The sequence below is a fragment of the Triticum aestivum genome, chromosome 4A (assembly GCF_018294505.1).
Source record: "Triticum aestivum cultivar Chinese Spring chromosome 4A, IWGSC CS RefSeq v2.1, whole genome shotgun sequence".
NCBI classification, from domain to species: domain Eukaryota; kingdom Viridiplantae; phylum Streptophyta; class Magnoliopsida; order Poales; family Poaceae; genus Triticum; species Triticum aestivum.
The window spans coordinates 147,036,324-147,056,114 of record NC_057803.1 but is presented as its reverse complement, the minus strand read 5'-3'; the positions used below and the strand labels follow the sequence as shown (position 1 = coordinate 147,056,114).

At 49.0% G+C, this 19,791-nt stretch overlaps 1 protein-coding gene across 1 annotated transcript; it reads left to right on the top strand.

Moving 5' to 3' along the window:
* The first annotated feature begins 9,579 nt into the window (after positions 1 to 9,579).
* On the top strand, positions 9,580 to 15,921 carry LOC123085654 (acetate--CoA ligase CCL3). Its single transcript, XM_044507324.1, has 3 exons — positions 9,580 to 9,925; positions 12,431 to 13,021; positions 14,856 to 15,921. The coding sequence occupies exons 1-3, from the start codon at positions 9,710 to 9,712 to the stop codon at positions 15,750 to 15,752; spliced, it is 1,704 nt and encodes a 567-aa protein (XP_044363259.1). The 5' UTR covers positions 9,580 to 9,709; the 3' UTR covers positions 15,753 to 15,921.
* Positions 15,922 to 19,791: the final 3,870 nt, after the last annotated feature.

The window sequence follows — 19,791 nt, the reverse complement described above, 5'->3', positions numbered from 1 at the left end:
CTGCCTCATTCGTCTTGTGAGCCGTACACATGTAGCTGCCCCACTGGGCCACCCTTACAAGGCCGCAGCCCAATCACAAACCCACACACGCACTCGACCCAAGCCCAACAGTGGGTTGCAGGTTCAGATAACTGAACTGCACTTGTTAGTCCGCTGCAGGTGCATTAGCAACATCTGCAGGCGTGACATTGCCTCCATCTTGCGATGCAGACTCTTCCCAGATGCAAGCGGATGGGTACCGATGACGAAGGACGTCGTAGTCTTCCCAGGTTGTAGCCGATGGTGGCATGTTTGCCCATTGAACTTGCAGCTGCACCACCGGGGCATCCCCTTTCTTCATCATGCGCCGTTGTAGAATTGTCACTGGTTCGGTTTGCTCTCCGGCGAGGTCCGGTGCTCGTGGCAGTTCAGAAAACACCGGAGTATAGTCAGGAGTAAATGGCTTCAATTGAGAGACGTGGAATACCGGGTGGATGCTGCTGTTTGGGGGAAGTTGCAGTCGATACGCCAGCGTGCCAATGCATTCTATCACCAAGAAGGGACCGAAGAACTTGTAGGCGAGCTTCTTGCAGGGGCGATTAGCGACAGAGGACTGTGCATATGGCTGCAGCTTGAGAAGGACTTGTTCGCCAACGTCGAAGGCTCGTTCTGCTCGGTGTCGATCCGCTTATTTCTTAAAGAGAGATTGGGCACGCGCCAGCTGTGCACGCAGCAGGTCCATGTGTGCAGTCTAGTCCAGGTCGTCGGATGCCGCGTCGCTGGGAGCGCGGCGCTCAGGTGTGGTAAACCCCCCAGGTTGGGCTCTCTGCCGTACAACGCCTTGAAGGGAGAGCAATTCATAGAGGCATGATGTGCCGAATTGTACCAGAACTCCGCCGCTGGTAGCCACTTGCGCCATTGCCGCGGCGTGTCGTGGACTGCACACCGCAGGTACATCTCTAGGCACTGTTTGACGCGCTCGGTTTGGCCGTCCGTCTGGGGGTGGTACGCGGTGGAGTAGAGTAGTTTGGTTCCAGCGGCGGCGAGCAATTCGCGCCACATTGTCGCGGTCGGAGATGATCGAATGTGGTATGCCATGGAGCTTGATGATGTGCTCCCAGAAGGCGCGAGCAACCTGAACGGCGGTGAAGGGGTGACGAAGCGGCACGAAGTGCGCGTACTTGGTCAGCCGATCGACGACGACCATGATTGCGTCGGAGCCTTCAGACTTCGGCAGCCCTTCCACGAAATCCATGGTCAGCTCCTGCCAGGGTTCCGTGGGAATTGGAAGGGGTTGGAGCATGCCGATAGGGTGCGTGTGCTCGTGCTTGGCGTGTTGGCACACGGCGCACTTCTGGACGAAATCTTCCACGGCACGCTTCAGCCCGTGCCAGGCGAACAGCTTGCGGACGCGGTGGTAGGTGGCCGTGGCACCGGAGTGACCACCCACTGCATTGTGATGGAGCGCGGCGATGAGTTTGGTCTGCAACGTAGAGTTTGCGCCAATCTAGAGCCGGCCGCGCTGCCTGGTGACGCTGTTCTGCAATGTGCGGCCTTGGTCGTCGGTGGTGGTGACCGCGAGCTTGGCCAGCAGCTCTTGCGCGTCAGGATCAGTTTCGTATGAGTTGGCCACCTCTTGGAGCCATTGGGGCTGGCACAAAGAGAGAGCGTTGAGCGCGAGAAGATGGCCCACGCGGGACAGCGCGTCCGCTGCTCCATTGTCGACGCCTTGTAGCGGAAGAAGAACTGTAGCCCCACCAGCTTGGACATGGCTTTCCGCCAGAGGTCCTTAGCCAGCTGCTGATCTGCAAGCGCACGCAAGCTCTTGTGGTCGGCGACAATCTCGAACGGAGCACGCTGCAAGTACGGCCGCCACTTGTCAATCGCCGTCATCACCGCCAAGAACTTCTTCTCGTAGGTGGACAGCTTCTGATTCTTGATGCCCAATGCCTTGCTGAGGTATGCGACAGGGTGGCTGTTCTGTGTGAGCACCGCCCCCACGCCGGTGTCGCACGCATCGGTCTCGATCGCGAATGGCTTGGCGAAGTCGGGGAGCGCCAGCACGGGCGTGCTCACCATGGCTTGCTTCAGCAGCTCGAACGCTTGTTGCGCCTTGTCGTTCCGGGCGAAACCTTTCTTCGTCAGGAGCTGGGTCAGCGGCTTCACGATGATGCCGTAGTGGGGGACGAATTTGCGGTAGTAGCCGGTCAGGCCGAGAAAGCCGCGGAGCTCGGTGGTCGTCGTGGGCACGGGCCAGGCCTGCATGGCGCTCATCTTGGTCGTGTCGGTGGCGACCCCGTCCTTGGAGATCACGTGCCCCAAGTACTCGATGCCGGTTTGCGCAAACGAGCACTTGGATTCCTTGGCGAAAAGCTGGTGTTCGCGGAGCAGTTGCAACGTGAGCCGCAGGTGCTGCTCATGTTCCTGCAAGTCAGTGCTGAAGACAAGAATATCATCGAGAAATATGATGATAAACTTACGAACGTATCGCCCGAAGACAGTGTTCATGAGGCACTGAAAAGTTGCAGGGGCGTTGCACAGACCAAATGGCATCACTCTGAAGTGATAGTGCCCGTGGTGAGTTTTGAAAATGGACTTCTCTTCATCCTCCTCGCGCATACGGATCCAATGATATCCAGCATGTAGATCGATCTTGGAGAAATAGGTGGCACCGACCAGTTCGTCCAGCAGCTCATCCATGACCGGCAGAGGAAATTTGTTTTTGACAGTTGCAGTATTCAGTCGTCTGAAATCAACACAAAATCTCCAGCTACCGTCTTTTTTCTTAACCAACAGAACCGGTGCAACATAGGGGCTGATGCTGTGCGCAATGACGCCAGTTTTTAGCATGTCCTGCACTTGCTTCTCAATCTCGTCCTTCTGAGCAGGTAAGTAGCGATATGGCTTTGTATTGATAGGAACAGTGCCTGGTTTAAGGTGAATACCATGGTCATACTGTCGACGAGGCGGTAACGTGGTGGGTTCGGCGAACACATCCTTGTATTCAGACAACACTTTCTGAATATTTGGTGGAATTGGTTCCGGGACTGCTTTATCTGCCCGCTCAACTATAACCAGGGCTACAGTCCAGATGTCATTAGCCACTTCCATGCGATGAAGTTCATATGCATCCAATTCTGTGATTGGTGGGAGATCTGCGGTTCTGACTCCCTGAAGGTGTACTGTCTTCCCTTCAGTTTGGAACGTGATAGTCTTCAGTTGCCAATGGCAATTCATGGGACTGTGTGAGGCCAACCAATCCATGCCGAGGACTCCATCGTATGCTCCCAGTTGCAGTACTCTGAAATCCGTGTGAAACCTGTGTCCAGGCACCTGCCATCCCAGTTGCCGAACGATCTTGTTGCAGTGTAGCCACTGCCCATTTGCCACTTGAACTAACACTGGTGGTAAGGCCTTTGTTTTTGCTGCCACACGCTGCACAAAGGAGTCGCTGATGAAACTGTGTGAGCTGCCCGAATCCACTAACAACAGCATGTACTGATCTCCCACTTGTGCGCGCATGCGAATGGTAGATGGGGCTTCTTCTCCTGAAACTGCATGTTGCGAAATTGCACAACATTCAGGCTCGTGGGCGACAGGCGGGTCCAAGAGTTGCAGAGCATGCACTGTGTCGTCCGATAGGATCTCTCCAAAATCTCCTACTTCGATCATCAGTATTTGACCGGTGCGCTTGCACTGATGCTCGCGTGAATACTTGTCTCCACAGCGGAAACAGAGCCCGTTGGCTCTTCTGAATTCTTTGAGCTGCCGTTCTCGAGCGTACTCGTCGCCTCCTGGACGAGGTTGAGCGGCTGCGCGAGCCTGTGTAGCTGCTGCAGGTGCTGCTGGAGGTGGTCGCCCCACAGGAGCGATGCGGCTGCGTGGTGCTCTTTGTTTTTCTAGCTCTTCCTCTTGAATGCGTACAAACACAGCAGCTCGGGTAATGTTGGTTGGGGCTTGTAACCTGACGCCCAACCGCAGTTCATCCTTTAGTCCCAACAGAAATTGAGAAATGAAGAATTGGGTGCTCAGTGTTGGATCCAAGGAAAGTAGATGATACATTGAGGTTTCGAATTGCTGACGGTACTCCTGAACACTGTGTAACGCCCCGAGACCATGTGCCAGGTGTCGTTCAGTTATTCGTTGTCGTTGCCGTGTCTTTTGCTTGCGTGTTGCATTTCATCATGTCATCATGTGCATTTCATTTGCATACGTGTTAGTCTCATGCATCCGAGCATTTTCCCTGTTGTCCGTTTTGCATTCCGGCGCTTCGTTCTCCTCTGGTGTCCCTTTCTACCTTTCTTTTGTGTGTGGGGATTAAACATTTCCGGATTGGACCGAGACTTGCCAAGCGGCCTTGGTTTACTACCGGTAGACTGCCTGTCAAGTTCGTATCATTTGGACTTCGTTTGATACTCCAACGGTTAACCGAGGGACCGAGAAGGCCTCGTGTGTGTTGCAGCCCAACACCCTTCCAATTTGGCCCAAAACCCACCTAACTCTGCTCCATCATCTCGATGGTTCGATCACGATCGTGTGGCCGCAAACCGCACCTCATTTGGACTCTCCTAGCTCCTTCTATGCCTATTTAAACACCCCCCCCCCCGAAATTTGGATCTCCTTCTTCCCCGAAACCCTAACTTCGTCCTCCTCGCGCCACCGGACGCGTCCACCCCGCGCCCGGACAATGTCCGCCGCTCGCTGCCACGTCCCTCCGACCAATGGGGGCGAGCCACGTCAGCTTCGCCGCCCCTCTCCTCCACACAGACGCCGCCACATGTCCTCCCCGCGCCCCACTTCATCGGGGCCCGGAGGAGCCCAGATCCGGCCCTCCCCGGGCCCGAGCCGGGCCGCCGTTTCCCCGCACAACCGCCGCCCACGTCCGTCATCTTCACCATCTCTGGTCGCCAGAATCGCCCGCCGGAGCGCTCCGCCTCGCCGGCGCGGTTCCCCACGCCTGTCGCCGGCCACCGCCAGGTCTTCGCGCCGCCACCCACACTCGGCGCCGCCACTTCGCCCATCGCCTCGCGCCGCCTCCCGGAGCGCGTCGCCGCCGTCGACCCTCGCCGGAGGCCCGCCGCCCGCGCCGTACTTCGTCGCCGCCCCTGCCTCCCCGATCCGATCGGGATCGAGGGAGCCGACGAGCGCGCCCCGTTGACCCTCCGCGTGGGCCTCGCAGGCCGCAGCGCGCCAAGGCCCAGCGCCAGCCTCTCCTCTCTGCTGGGCCGCCAGCCAGCTCCGGTGGCCCATCTCCCACCGGCCTGCCTCCTCCTCCTTCACGGGCCGCAGCCCAGGGGTGAGCCGACCCCCAGCGCCCCCTCCTCTTGTTTTTTTACTCTTGTTGGGCTGCCCAGTGCACTGTTCAGATTCGGCCCGATTCATGTTTTTTTCTGCGGAACGATTTTTCCTATTTATCCTGAGCAGCAGTTTGGCAGATTAGTCCCCCTAGTTCATGCATTTAATAACTCACTAACCGTGCATCGGATTAAAATGTTTTATATATGAAACTTGCTCAGAATTTTGTGTAGATTAATAATATCCAACTTTCATCTATGTTTAAAATGCTTAAAATGTTGTTTGGTTAAATTTGCTCCTATGCCATGTTAAAATGATTTAATTCATAACTATTCAACCGTAGCTCCGAATTTAATAAACTTTATATGTAATTGGGGTGGAATTTTGCCTAGTTTAACATGGTGACCTTTATTTGCATGTTAAACAACTCTAAAATTGTGTTTAGGGCAGAAAAGTTCCAAATCTAAAATATGCTATGGGGATTTACCGGAATTGTTGTTCGTTGCTTCCGGCCTCATTTAAACTTGACTAGATAGGTAGTTTTACTTTGCTTCACTCTCTTGCCATGCTAACAACATTTAATATTGTTGGGTACATAAACGAGAGAGAACTAAATAAGTCATGTGGTGTTTTCTTCAATATGCAACTCGTTGCATGTTTGAGCTCCACTTAATTTGTAGGATTGTTTGTGCACTTTGCCATGCCATGCCTCATTAAACCGGACATGCATCACACTTGTTTGCGTTTCATGCCATGTTTATGTGATGGTTGTTTACCATGATTGTTTGCTGCTTCCCGGTGTTGCTTCTTCGGGTTGGTTCCGTTAACGTCGTGTTGTGAGGATTCGTTCGACTACGTCCGTTTGTCTTCTTCATGGACTCGTTCTTCTTCCTTGCGGGATTTCAGGCAAGATGATCATACCCTCGAAATCACTACTATCTTTGCTATGCTAGTTTGCTCGCTCTTTGCTATGCCAATGCTACGATGCCTACCTTTTGCTTGTCAGCCTCCCAATTTGCCATGTTGAACCTCTAACCCACCTTGTCCTAGCAAACCGTTGATTGGTTATGTTACCGCTTTGCTCAGCCCCTCTTATAGCGTTGCTAGTTGCAGGTGAAGATTGGAGTCGTTCCTTATTGGAACATTTATTTACTTGTTGGGATATCATTATATTGCTATGTTATCTTAATGCATCTATATACTTGGTAAAGGGTGGAAGGCTCGGCCTTATGCCTGGTGTTTTGTTCCACTCTTGCCGCCTTAGTTTCCGTCATATCGGTGTTATGTTCCCGAATTTTGCGTCCCTTACGCGGTTGGGCTATAATGGGAACCCCTTGACAGTTCGCCTTAAGTAAAGCTTTTCCAGCAATGCCCAACATTGGTTTTACCATTTGCCACCTACCCCTTTTCTTTTCCCTTGGGGGTCGCGCGCCCAAGGGTCATCATTATTTTACCCCCCCCCCCCCGGGCCAGTGCTCCTCTGAGTGTTGGTCCAACTTGTCAGCCGCCGGTGGCCACCAGGGGCAACTCTGGGCTGGCCTACCGGAAGTTTAGACAATCCGGTGTGCCCTGAGAAAGAGATATGTGCAGCTCCTATCGGGATTTGTCGGCACATTCGGGCGGTGTTGCTGGTTTAGTTTTACCCTGTCGAAATGTCTTGTTGTACCGGGATACCGAGTTTGATCGGAACGTCTCGGGTGGAGGTCTATTCCTTCGTTGACCGTGAGAGCTTGTGATGGGCTAAGTTGGGACACCCCTGCAGGGATTTGAACTTTCGAAAGCAGTGCCCGCGGTTATGGGCAGATGGGAATTTGTTAATGCCCGGTTGTAGATAACTTGAACCTTAACTTAATTAAAATGAATCAACCGCGTGTGTAACTATGATGGTCTCTTTCCGGCGGAGTCCGGGAAGTGAACACGGTGTTGGAGTTATGCTTGACGTAGGTAGTATAGGATCACTTCTTGATCATAGATTTCTCGACCGTGCTTTGCCTTCTCTTCTCGCTCTCTTTTGCGTATGTTAGTCACCATATATGCTAGTCGCTTGCTGCAGCTCCACCTCATACCTTTTACCTTACCCATAAGCTTAAATAGTCTTGATCGCGAGGGTGCGAGATTGCTGAGTCCCTGTGGCTCACAGATACTTCCAAAACCAGTTTGCAGGTGCCGATGAGTCCGTGCAGATGACGCAACCAAGCTCAGGAGGAGCTCGATGAAGATCTTGTCCTTTGTGTTGTTTCGTTTCAGTCGATCAGTAGTGGAGCCCAGTTGGGGTCGATCGGGGACCTTTGTCGCATTTGGGGTTCTTCTTTTATTTTGGTTCCGTAGTCGGACCTTGATTGTATCTGATTAATGTAATGCTTTATTCATGTAATTGTGTGAAGTGGCGATTGTACGCCAAATATGTATCTCTTTCCCTTATGTATTACATGGGTTGTGTGAAGATTACCTCACTTGCGACATATGCCTTCAATGCGATTATGCCTCTAAGTCGTGCCTCGACACGTGGGAGATATAGTCGCATCGAGGGTGTGACACACTGCCAGTCTAACGCAGTTGAACGAGATGATGCATCTGCGCCTCAAACTCTTCGGGGCCAAATTCTGCTTCGACGTCGGTTCTGAATGTTGTCCATGACATAGTAGGGTGTATCTGTCGATATGCTTGTAGCCACATCGCTGCGATTCCATCCATGTACAGCCCCGCTGTTGTGACCCAATTGTGCTGTGGCACTCGGTAGAGCTCGAAGTACGAGGTGCACCGCTCGAGCCAGATGCGTGGCGCATCGCCATCGAAACGGGGAAAATCATGCTTGGGCGGCTTGGTGTAGTGGTCGTTCCCGCGATGTTGCTCGTACGCGGTTGGCGAGTGCTGGAGCAGGAGCGGGGGACCGTGGTTGACGAGGCGGGCAAACGGAATCTGCGCGGCGCCCTATGTGTAGAGTGGTGGAGGTGGTGGTGGGCGAGTCGTTGGTGGTGGAGGGGGCGGCGCTTGACTGGAGGATCCAGAGGCCGACGTCGTTCCCGTCACGGATGTGCCTGGGTCGAGCGGCGGAGGGGACTTGCGGGCCTCGTTCACATCTGCTTGCGTCAGATCTATCTGCTTGGCCAGATGCTTGAGCTCGTTGGAGACCTGGTCGTTGTAGACGACCTGGGCTTGGTGACGCTCGTCCGCCGTCTTCTGGTTGGCGTCGAGGCGGCGGATGACGGACTCGAGCAGGGTCTGAAGCTTGTCCTTCGTCTTCGTCATCGCGTCCAGCACGCGGCGTATCTGGGCGAAGGGTTTGGACGGCGCCGTGATCGCGCTCCGAATCGAGGCGAACCCCGAGTAGGATTTTGAGCGAGCTTGCCGGGGTGGCTCGCACCTGGCTCGGTGGATGTTACCGCTCGATCTGGAGGATTAGCGAGCAGCGGCGGCCGATCGGAGAAAAATTTCTGGAGGATTTGTGGAGGCTCTGAGTACCACTGTAATGCCCAAGCGGATCCCGATCTAGAATTGGGGATGAGGGAGGAGAGACCAGAGTAGGTGAGAGGCTTGGAGAAGGGGGAAATGAGGACTCGATCAACACTCGCGGCCTCGTTCGTCTTGTGAGCCGTACACATGTAGCTGCCCCACTGGGCCACCCTTACAAGGCCGCAGCCCAATCACAAACCCACACACGCACTCGACCCAAGCCCAACAGTGGATTGCAGGTTTAGATAACTGAACTGCACTTGTTAGTCCGCTGCAGATGCATCAGCAGCATCTGCAGCCTGACACCAACATTTTCTTATAGCGTCGTGGCTGGACAGAGTGGAAGCATAAGTTGGCATTGCTGCCGACTGCAAAAAGAAGCTGCGATTAGTTGGACGCGAATCGTTCACCGCGGGACGATACCTCGGTTTTTCTCGCCCTTGGTGCTGAGGCAAGGATCGTGTGACCGGGAAAACCAATGGTGGTCAAGTCCCGGTAACGACAGACGCGAGCTTGATTTGGTGCACGCCAACAGGGCACGTCCAATCCCAAGACCCTTCCCGCTACCGTACAAGCGCGGCGCATGGCGACTGCCCCGCTACGGCACAGAACCGCGAATTCGTGATGGCGCCAGTCGACGTTGCAGGATCTCCCCGCTCGCAACGCGACCATACATTACACCGGAACCGGACGGACGGGCGTCGCCGATAAACTAACAAGAGAACGTCACCCACCCACCCTGGCCGGCTGCCCGCGCCACGAGCCGGGGCGGCGGATCCCCACCACCCGCTCCCCACCCCCCTCCGCACGATCGCCCCATCCCCCACCGGCATGGCACATATAAAACGCAAGCCAAGCCGAGCGCGGCGCTCCCATTTGATCGGCGATTCCGTGCCAAGTCAAAGTCACGCGAGGGAGCCACTCGGTAGAGAGAGAGAGAAAGAGAGGGCGTGGGGCGGCCGGCCGCGGCGTTGGGGGAGAAATGGCGGCGGAGAGGGACATCGACGACCTGCCGCGGAACGCGGCCAACTACACGGCGCTCACGCCGCTCTGGTTCCTCGAGCGCGCCGCGCTGGCGCACCCGGCCCGCGCGTCCCTCGTGCACGGCGCCCTGCGCTACACCTGGGCCGACACCTACCGCCGCTGCCGCCGCCTCGCCTCCGCCCTCGCGCGCCGCTCTGTCGGCCACGGGAGCACGGTACGGGATGCCATCCCTCTTCTCCTCCCTCTCTCCCCCCTTCCCCCACGTGCGCCTCTGGTCCGGTGTGTTCTGACTTCTGACTTTCTGAGTGAACCATACGCCGTAGCCGTAACTCCCTAGACTTGCACGCTCGTGTCCTATCAACTTCACACATCAGGTCCTATGGACTTGTACTATAAGTCTATAAGTGTGTCAGTAGAGACCCGAAGTTATTTTGATTGTCAGACAATGATCCTGTGACACTATAACCCTATTGAATCCAAAGTTTGACCATCTGGTTGCTTAGTAAGATCGATCAAATATTGCAAAAATTTCACCAAATATTCGAGTTACATATACCAGTCCCCCGTTGATTTCACTCGTGAGCACATGATAAAATTCAGTTGGTATTTAGCTCAAGTGTCGTACCATATCTGCTTACAAATAGTGGACTGGAATGTGTGGATTCAAGTTCGCACAAGTGCAAGGAGCTGGCTATACTGCATTCTATTCGAAAAAACAAAACATAGAAACTTCCCATTCGGTCATTCAAACTTGCCTTGAGAGGTAAAACGTTATTTTCTGAGTGTGTCAGTAGAGACCCGAAACAGTTTTGATTATCAACCAATGACCCTGTGACACTTTAACCCTATCGAACCCAATGTTTGACCATGTAGTTGCTTAATCAGATTGGCCAGATCTTGTAAAAATTTCACCAAATGTTTGAATTCCATATGACAGTTCCTCGTTGATTTCAATTTTGAGCGCATGGTAAATTTCAATTGGGATTTAGCTCAGGTGTCATACCATCTCTACTTACAAATAATCGACTGAAATGTTTAGATTCAAGTTCGCACGAGTGTAAGCACCTGGCTATACCGCATTCTATCCGGAGAAAAAAACATAGAAACTTTCCATCCAACCATTCAAATTTCCAACTTGCCTTGAGTGATAAAACGTTATTTATGGAGAGTGAGAAATAGATAGCATCTCGTTATTCACTTACGCTACCTTCAATTTTTTTTCCAAAAACAAAACATAGAAACTTTTCATTTGACCATTCAAATTTGCCTTGAGCAGTAAAACGTTATTTTCGGCGAGTCAGAAGTATATATATTCTCGTTATTCCCTTATGCTACCTTCAAAAGGTTATATACGTAGCTATTTGTGGTCATAAATGAGCTTTCAGCTCCTGGATTTCTTGTGACAGATATGAGGTCCCATCATTTGATAGACTATTATTAGATGGGTGGGTGAATGTTGTGCTTCTTCAGCCCTCAACTTCTCGTATGATAGGAATGCATGTTAAAGCTTCTCCTTTCAACACACATGTCTTGTGCATTTCAATTAAACAAACACATGCTGAGATTTGATGGTTCACATGAATACATAAATGGAGTGGCATACTTCTCAAAGTGAAATTATAAAGGATATTGTTTCACATATTGCTGTATCCACATGGTGTTGTCTTTTCTATTGAATGAATGGCATACAGCAACCAGTTCATCCAAAAGTCCGAACTGATGGAGAAGGGTGGACAATGTATTTCAACATTTCCATGTTTCTGCACAACCAGTTAGTTTCAAGTTTGCACCATCCCGGGCTTGGGCTAGTGAGCAGAGAGGTTGGTTACAAATTTCAAACAGAGGCCAATATTTAACTTTAAGGGAACAATCCCCCAGCCATGTGTCATGCCAGAAGCTAACACTTTTCCAATTCCCTACATTCCATTTGTAAAAAGTGTTAGAGGCACTTAAAGCCCATGTAATGCCTTTCCAGAATGGAGATCCAACCCCATTTCTAGACCAATACATTAGGGTTTTCTGTATTGTACTTATGATCAATCAGAATTCTCCAATCCCTCCCCTCACTATCAAAATATCTTTTCCCCGCAAGAGGCCAGAAGAGCCATAGTAAAATTGCTAATAATTGGAACACCCAGTTCAAAAAAAAAAATCTTTCCTTCTGGACACCAATCCCCAGTTGGAAAGGTGATGTTTATGATTATCACCTATATTCCTCCAAAAGAAGTGGGCCATCTGGGAGTTGATTGCATTTATCACCCATTTTGGAAATTTAATAATTGCCATAACGTTTGCAGGGACACGTTCCCCTGTAGGACAGAGTCCTACCCATCCAGCCAGAGATGTTTCTAATTACCCTATCAATAATAGGCTGTAGATCTTCTCTACGCAATTTATCATAGTGCAGTGGAACACCCAAGTATTTGATGGGAAAAGACCCCAATTGGCAACAGAAAATTTGACCAAAAGATTTACAACCTATTACTCCCATCACTCTATTCATCTTGTCGACACCAAAACTTGTGTTTTCTAAGTTCAAACGTTCAATAGATTTGCGTTATATAGAAGATTAACTGCAGAAATCACCTTGAAGACTGTAATATCTCTTCAAGTGCTACTATAGTAGTTTCATTGACTATTTCGTGCTAGTTAATACTACTGCATGTATAGAGTATATTCTGTTATGTTTATATTGATTATCTTCTCTTATATCTGTTAGGTGGCTGTGATAGCTCCAAATATCCCAGCAATTTATGAAGCTCATTTTGGAGTCCCCATGGCTGGAGCAGTGGTCAACTGTGTCAACATTCGATTAAATGCTCCCACTGTTGCATTTCTGTTGGAGCACTCGTCAGCTGAAGTTGTGATGGTTGACCAAGATTTTTTCTCCCTGGCAGAGGATTCTTTGAGGATTATAGCAGATCAAAAGAAAGGTTCTTTCAAAAAGCCACTAGTAATAGTTATTGGTGATCATACCTGTGATCCTTCAGCCCTCCAAGATGCTCTGAGAACAGGGGCAATCGAATATGAGAAGTTCTTGGAAACTGGAGACCCTGAATTTGCATGGAAACCACCGCAGGATGAATGGAAGAGCATTGCCTTAGGTTATACTTCTGGAACGACATCTAGCCCAAAGGGTGTGGTTTTGCATCACAGGGGTGCTTACCTAATGTCACTCAGTGGTGCTCTTGTATGGAAAATGAACGATGGCGCGGTTTATCTGTGGACTTTGCCGATGTTCCACTGCAACGGCTGGTGCTATACATGGGCGCTTGCTGCTATCTGTGGAACAAGCATATGTCTTCGTCAGGTATGCCTCACTATCTTGTAATCATGCTTCATTAGAGACCTTCTTACTGTGAAATGTCTGTAACATAAACCCTGGCACAGAACTTAAGTAGTAACATTTATTTTCGAATGTACACATATGAGCTACTCACGAAATCTAATGCTTCAGGGAATATTTGTTACTATATGAATGGAAGTTATTTATGTATAGAACAGTAAGTATGAGACCACGATGGTCTGGTGAGAAGTATATTTCATAGGTTGATGCAATAAATGTAAATACCATGATGAATTCTAACAATAAATGATGCTACTCTACTGAAAGTAATCATTAATCGAGTCATTGAGTATGAATACTCACAGACAAATTATAACTAGCTTGATTCACTGTATCAGCCTTACTTTGAACACTAAACCTGCAATAGCAACGCAGTTGAATCATAAAAAATATTACACCAAGATATGCAAAATACTAGAATGATCCTGGGTTCTGGTGTACCCATTCTCCAAAACTTAGCAAAAGAAAAACGTATTTCTATGTTTTCGAAAAATTCTGGAAAAAAATCACGCACATAGGTATCAAGTTGAAACTTATCCATGTAAAATTTCTCAAAATAATACGACAATCAGCTACCTGTATGAAAACGATAAAATGATATTGCTGCAGTTTAAGTTTCGAAACATAGATTGTAGCACTATCATTTTCTCTTCTTTATCTAGGCTACAAATGGGCATATTATTTTATGAAAACTTACATGGGTAAGCTTCTAACAAATACCTATCTGCATGGTTTGTTCGGAATTTCCCAAAACATAGAAATACATTTTCTGCCAAGTTTTATGAAGTGGATTCCGCTGTACCCAGGTCCCAAAAATCCTCTCCCACCAAGATATATAAAAGGAGGTACAAAGGATGCCTCGCACGAAACCAAGCCCAAGTAGTAGAATCAGTGCAACACGTGGTCTGCAATTTAATATGATTACTTTCTGATCTCTTGATTTTTTTTAATTGGAGGAGAATTATAGATCATCTTTCTTTTCCACTGGCAGCCTCTGATGGAGGTTCACTTAAACAAATGCTCATTGATGCCTTTGTATGTGATGCAGTTGCCACATAAATGAATGAATAAGATATCATATACTCCCTCAGTCCCTCCATCCTCAATTAGTTGACTTAGATTTGTCTAGATATGGATGTATCTAACAGTAAAACGTGTCTAGAACTCACAGTAAAACATGTCTATAACTCTACATACATCCGTATCTAGACAAATATGAGACAACTAATTCGGGAGGAGGTTGTATTTGATAGGTTGAAAACTTGGAATTTGGACCCTTGCGGCTGTTTATGTCATGTGATTATGCACCCAGTTCGTTGCCAACTAGATATTCAACCATAGCGATTAGTTTTACTGCACGCTTAGCTAATGATTTGTTATCCATATGCTAGTAACAAGAACTTGCTTTGTCATGAACTGCTTGAAACAAGTTGGGCATACTTGATTATTGTTTTGATACAAGGATGTCGATGCCTAGAATGTGTAAGGTTGGAAATTAAGGGATTTAGCTTGGCTGAACTTCCTTTTGCCGCTCAGTAGGATACACTGAGCCACAACGTTCATACGAAATATTCAAAATGAGAAACAGAAGGGAAAGCAAAACAAGTTTGACAACAGCCCTGTGGCTGAAACAAAGAATTACTTAGATGAGTTCACTTTGAACCACTTGTATTGATTTTGAACTTTGAGGGTAAATGTTGTTGACAACTCACTGGATCATTCATTCTTGTGAGCAATTTAACTATCTCGTCTCACAAGCATATATGGTTCTCTTGTGTTGACCCATATTTATTTACAGGTCACAGCGAAGGCCATCTTCTCAGCGATAGCCAACCAAGGAGTGACTCACTTCTGTGGGGCGCCAGTTGTGCTCAACACCCTCATCAACGCCCCTCCAGCTGACACCATTCTCCCGCTGCCTCGCGTTGTGGATGTCATGACTGCTGGCGCTGCTCCACCGCCCTCAGTCCTTGCGGCAATGTCGAAGCTCGGCTTCCGTGTCTCTCATACGTATGGCCTCTCGGAGACATATGGGCCATCCACGGTGTGTGCATGGAAGCCAGAGTGGGACATCCTGCCAGATGACGAGCGTGCCCGCCTCCAAGCTCGCCAGGGCATTCGCTATGTAGGCCTGGAGGGGCTCGACGTGGTCGACCCCAAGTCCATGGCGCCAGTCCCAGCGGACGGCTCCACCCTCGGAGAGATTGTCATGCGAGGCAACGCCGTCATGAAGGGTTACCTGAAGAACCCCAAGGCCAACGCCGAGGCATTCGAAAACGGGTGGTTCCATTCCGGCGATCTGGGCGTTCGACACCCGGACGGCTACATCGAGGTGAAGGACCGAGCCAAGGACATCATCATTTCCGGCGGGGAGAACATCAGCAGCCTGGAGGTGGAGAAGGCGGTGTACCTGCACCCGGCTGTGCTGGAGGCGTCCGTTGTGGCGCGGGCCGACGAGCAGTGGGGGGAGTCGCCATGCGCCTTTGTCACGCTCAAGGTCGGCGTGGACGGCTCCGACGAGGCAGCAATGGCTGCTAACGTGATCAAGTTCTGCCGCGAGCGCCTGCCCGGCTACTGGGTCCCCAAGTCCGTGGTGTTCGGGCCGCTGCCCAAGACGGCGACAGGTAAGATCAAGAAGCATGAGCTGAGAGCTAAGGCCAAGGAGCTGGGCCCGGTCCGGAAGAGCAGGATGTGAGCTAGGCTAAAACTCGTTGTGTCCTCGTCCAGAGCTGTCAGTTTGGCGTCGGTGTACTGTATTCTTAGGACACCATACTGTATTTTGTTATATATATACGTATCACGTAACTTCTGTACGAATTAACGCCCTTGCTGAATTGTTTCTTACTGGCTGCTTATCGTGTGTATGACGGATGTATTAGAGTGATGTAAGTCTTCTGCAACGCAGAGACGCGCTGATTTCTCATGGTGTTGGTGAAAATTAATCCCCCCCCCCCCCCCTCTCCCTCTCCCTCTCTCTCTCCCTCCCTCCCTCTCCCTCTGAGATTGGTGCTGTATACCATGGTGAAAATACTGACAGCTCTTTCTTGTGGAGGTTCAGAATAGGCGATTCCTTCAGTTTAGTTGCATGGAGGAATAGCCTTCAGAAGCGATTTCAGTTTAGTTGCATGGAGGAATAGCCTTTAGAAGTGATTTCAGTTTAGTTGCACGGAAGAATAGCCTTCAGAAGTGATTGGTTCCAACATCTCGTTGATCGAGTTTGTCAGAAATTAAAAGGCTGGAAAGAGAAAATGCCATCTCTAGGTTAGAAGGAAGATCTTGTTAAAAGTTGTGGCAGAAGCAAACCCATCTTATGCTATGTCAGTGTGGAATTTGTAAGGCGCCCTTGGGAAATTGTAAGGCAATCACTAGTGAAATCTCAGCGTTCTGGTGGATGATGATTTGAAGAAAAGAATACATTGAATGGCGTGGTGGAAAATGAGCATTCTGAAGATGATATGAGAAATGGCTTTTAGGGACCTTCGTAGCTCTAATTTTGTTATGTTGGCAAAGCATTGTTGGCGACTAATCCAGAATCTAGAATATTTGTAGTGCAGGTGTTCTTAGAGCAAAAATATTTTTTAGATGGTGAAATTTTGAAGGCCTCCGCTTCGTATACATGGCAGAGTACATTTGCAGGAGTCCAAACTTTTAAAAGGGGATTACTAATTACTGAACAAAACATAAACATATGGAATGACCCATGGATCCCTTCAAGCAATGACATAAAGATCATTACGCCGAGAGGTTACAGAATGCTATCAAAAGTAGAAGAGGTTATTTATCCACATACTGGAGCATGGGATGAAGTTCTGATCCAAGAAACTTTTTATGCATTTGAATATTTGATGCTCGCCGCATATTGAAGATCCCATTTAGTGTACAATGTATTGATGACGTCGTTGTATGGCACTAAATCAGAGACCTTCTCTATCCGTTCAACATATCACAAGTCTGTTCAGCATATCACAGGGAATGCTCACAAATTTGGTCATTGTTTATACCCGGAGAATGGACAAAGATAGGTAAACACGAACCCTATCTGATCTAGAATTTGGAAACTGATGGTTCTCGGGAAAGTCAAGATCTTCATGTGGAAAGTTCTACATGGAATCTTGTCATGCATGGGTACTTTGATGAACAGACACGTGGTAACCCAAGCTCAATGTCTGGTTTGTAGGTTGGGGGCTGAGGATATAAAGCACTGCTTGTTCTGGTGTAAGCGCATCAAGGAAATCTGGAAGTAGCTGGGCTTTATGGAGTTGGTTATCAAAGTTGTTGAGATAGACCAGGTTCACTCATCATGAGTCGGCTGCTTGTTGACAATGCAGAGAAGAAACTCCCAGGAGATTTACTAATTACTGTGCTTGTAGCCATGGCTTCTGTTGGAAACATGAGCAATTTACCATATGATTTTATTAACAGAAAGTCAGAAATAGTAGATAAAACATGACTATTGTAGCAGAGATAAAACAAGTCATGCAATCTGACAAAGAGAAGGTAAATAGCATCTGCATATATGAATTAGAAACGAACATATCTAGAGAAAACACTAGAGCAAGAAGCTGAGGTAGCACCTCAAACAGAAATAGCATGAGAACGTACGGAACAAGAGCAGAAGCACTGGTCTTGGGATCAGTGTCCTCGCCAGCCATGTCGTTGAAGAGGTTGTCGACGTCGGGGAAGAAGTCGTCGTCGGGGAAGTAGTCGTCGGAGTTCGGGCCGTCCGTGACGAAGAAGTTAGTAGTCGCGCGGAGCGCTCCCCAAAACCTTATCACCCCTCTCCCGTACAGGACTCAAAGATGTGCGGTTTCGGAGTCCTACTGTCCTGACCTGCGGTGCACGCGTGCACGCCTCAAGCCAATATGGGCAAGATTGTGGCAGTAGCTCAGTGCCCAGGAACTCGGTGGCGAGAGGAAGAGAATCTTCTGGTGTGTCACTCTGGAGAGGAGCGATCTTTCTTTTATAGGCACAGGAGAAGGAGGCGAGAGACTGCGCCGGGAGCTGAAGGGAACGAGGGAGACGAAACATACAGGCAGCAGCCGAAGGGTGCAGCGTTCGTATTCAATATCCACTACAGCAAAAACTTTCCAGCTTCCGAGTGACCTTTCGTATATCCGTAGTGCGTGGCAAAAATTTAGATATCGGCTCGGCTCATTCCCGCAACCCGCGGCGCATCGTGACGAGGCGGGCGGTGGAGGAGGAGCGCGCATGAGTGTCCCTCTTGTTCTCATGCTCAAACAGGTGGGGAAACATCCTCCCTTATAAGGAGGGCCAACTCCCACTAAACTAGCAATGTGGGACTAAACTTTAGTTCCATCTCTTGCCTTGCACGAATGGGCTGCGTGGGCCTCTAGGATTTATTGGGATTTTCTGAAACTGCTATTGGGCTGGCCCAAAATAGACAAAATTACAGCAATCTCCCACCAGATCCCAGAGGCACACAAAATTTTCCTTTGGTTCCAAAACACTGTTTTTGATATTGCATTGGAGATAGTTAAGTTGAACTTCCGTCTAAAACTCTATCCTATATACTAGTAAGCAACTTGAACAATGGACTGGGCCTTGAACTGCAGGTTTTATGCGAATCTAGCTTCACACAAAGCGTTGACTGATACTAGGCTACCGTGGGTCTTCCCCGTGGGTGGAGCTTATGCATCATACTCTGAGACCTTTCACGAGTTTACTAGAGATCACCCTATTCTCATAGATTGCGACGTTCAACAATCATACTCATATAGGTGTGTTCTTCAAAAGATGTTTTGCAGGACATCTCTACTTTAATGAGCCACTTAGAACACATTAAGATATACATCAACCAGCCATGCAGTTTAGGAGAGTATTGCATCTTCATGGAGTGGTATTGTTAGTACTAAGGATACTCTCCTGTCAGTTGACCAATGCTTGTCTTCCACATCTAATTCACGGGATCTCTGGTCACATAGACTAGGTTACCACTGTGAACAACTCATATTATGGGTCTCATACCCATCTCCTTTGATGCATTATCAATCACATTATGTGATAGGCCCTTAGTAAAAGGATCTGCCAGATTTTTAGACGTTTGGATATAATCCAATGCAATAACTCCAGAGTTTTTCATTTTTCTGACAGACTTTTACCTTCTCTGAATGTGTCTTGATGACTTCATGTTATCCTTTGAGCTGCTCACTTTCTTGATCACAGTTTGATTGTCGCAGTTCATAAGGATACCCAGCACATGTTTCTCAACAACCGGCAAGTCATTCAAGAGCCGATGAAGCCAATCTGCTTCGACCGTAGTTGTATATAGTGCTGTGAGTTCTGCTTCCATTGTTGACCTCGTTAAGATGGTCTGCTTGCAAGACTTCCAAGAAACAGCACCACCTCCATGAGTGAATAAATACCTGCTCATGGCATTTATCTCAACAGCATCTGAGATCTAGTTTGAGTCACTATACCCTTCTTGTACCTTTGGGTACCCAGTGTAGTGAATTCCATAACTCGCAGTGCCTTTCAAGTAATGCATAACTCTCTCTAGAGCTTTCCAATGCACATCTCCTGATTTTGAGACAAACCGGCTCAGTTTGCTAGCAGCAAAAGAGATATCAGGTCTTGTAGCACTGGCTAAGTACATAAGCGAGCCAATAATGTGAGAATATTTCAATTGATCTCTAGCAATTCTTCGATTCTTTCGAAGTAACACGCTAGCATCATATGGTGTTGGAGAGGGCTTGCAGTCACTGTAGCCAAAGCGA

Bases quoted from the DNA above. Each gene is read 5' to 3' on its own strand.
- LOC123085654 (XM_044507324.1), top strand. From the start codon at position 9,710: ATGGCGGCGGAGAGGGACATCGACGACCTGCCGCGGAACGCGGCCAAC. The intron at 9,926-12,430 runs GTACGGGATGCC...TATATCTGTTAG, and splicing joins CTGTCGGCCACGGGAGCACG to GTGGCTGTGATAGCTCCAAA. The intron at 13,022-14,855 runs GTATGCCTCACT...ATTTATTTACAG, and splicing joins CAAGCATATGTCTTCGTCAG to GTCACAGCGAAGGCCATCTT.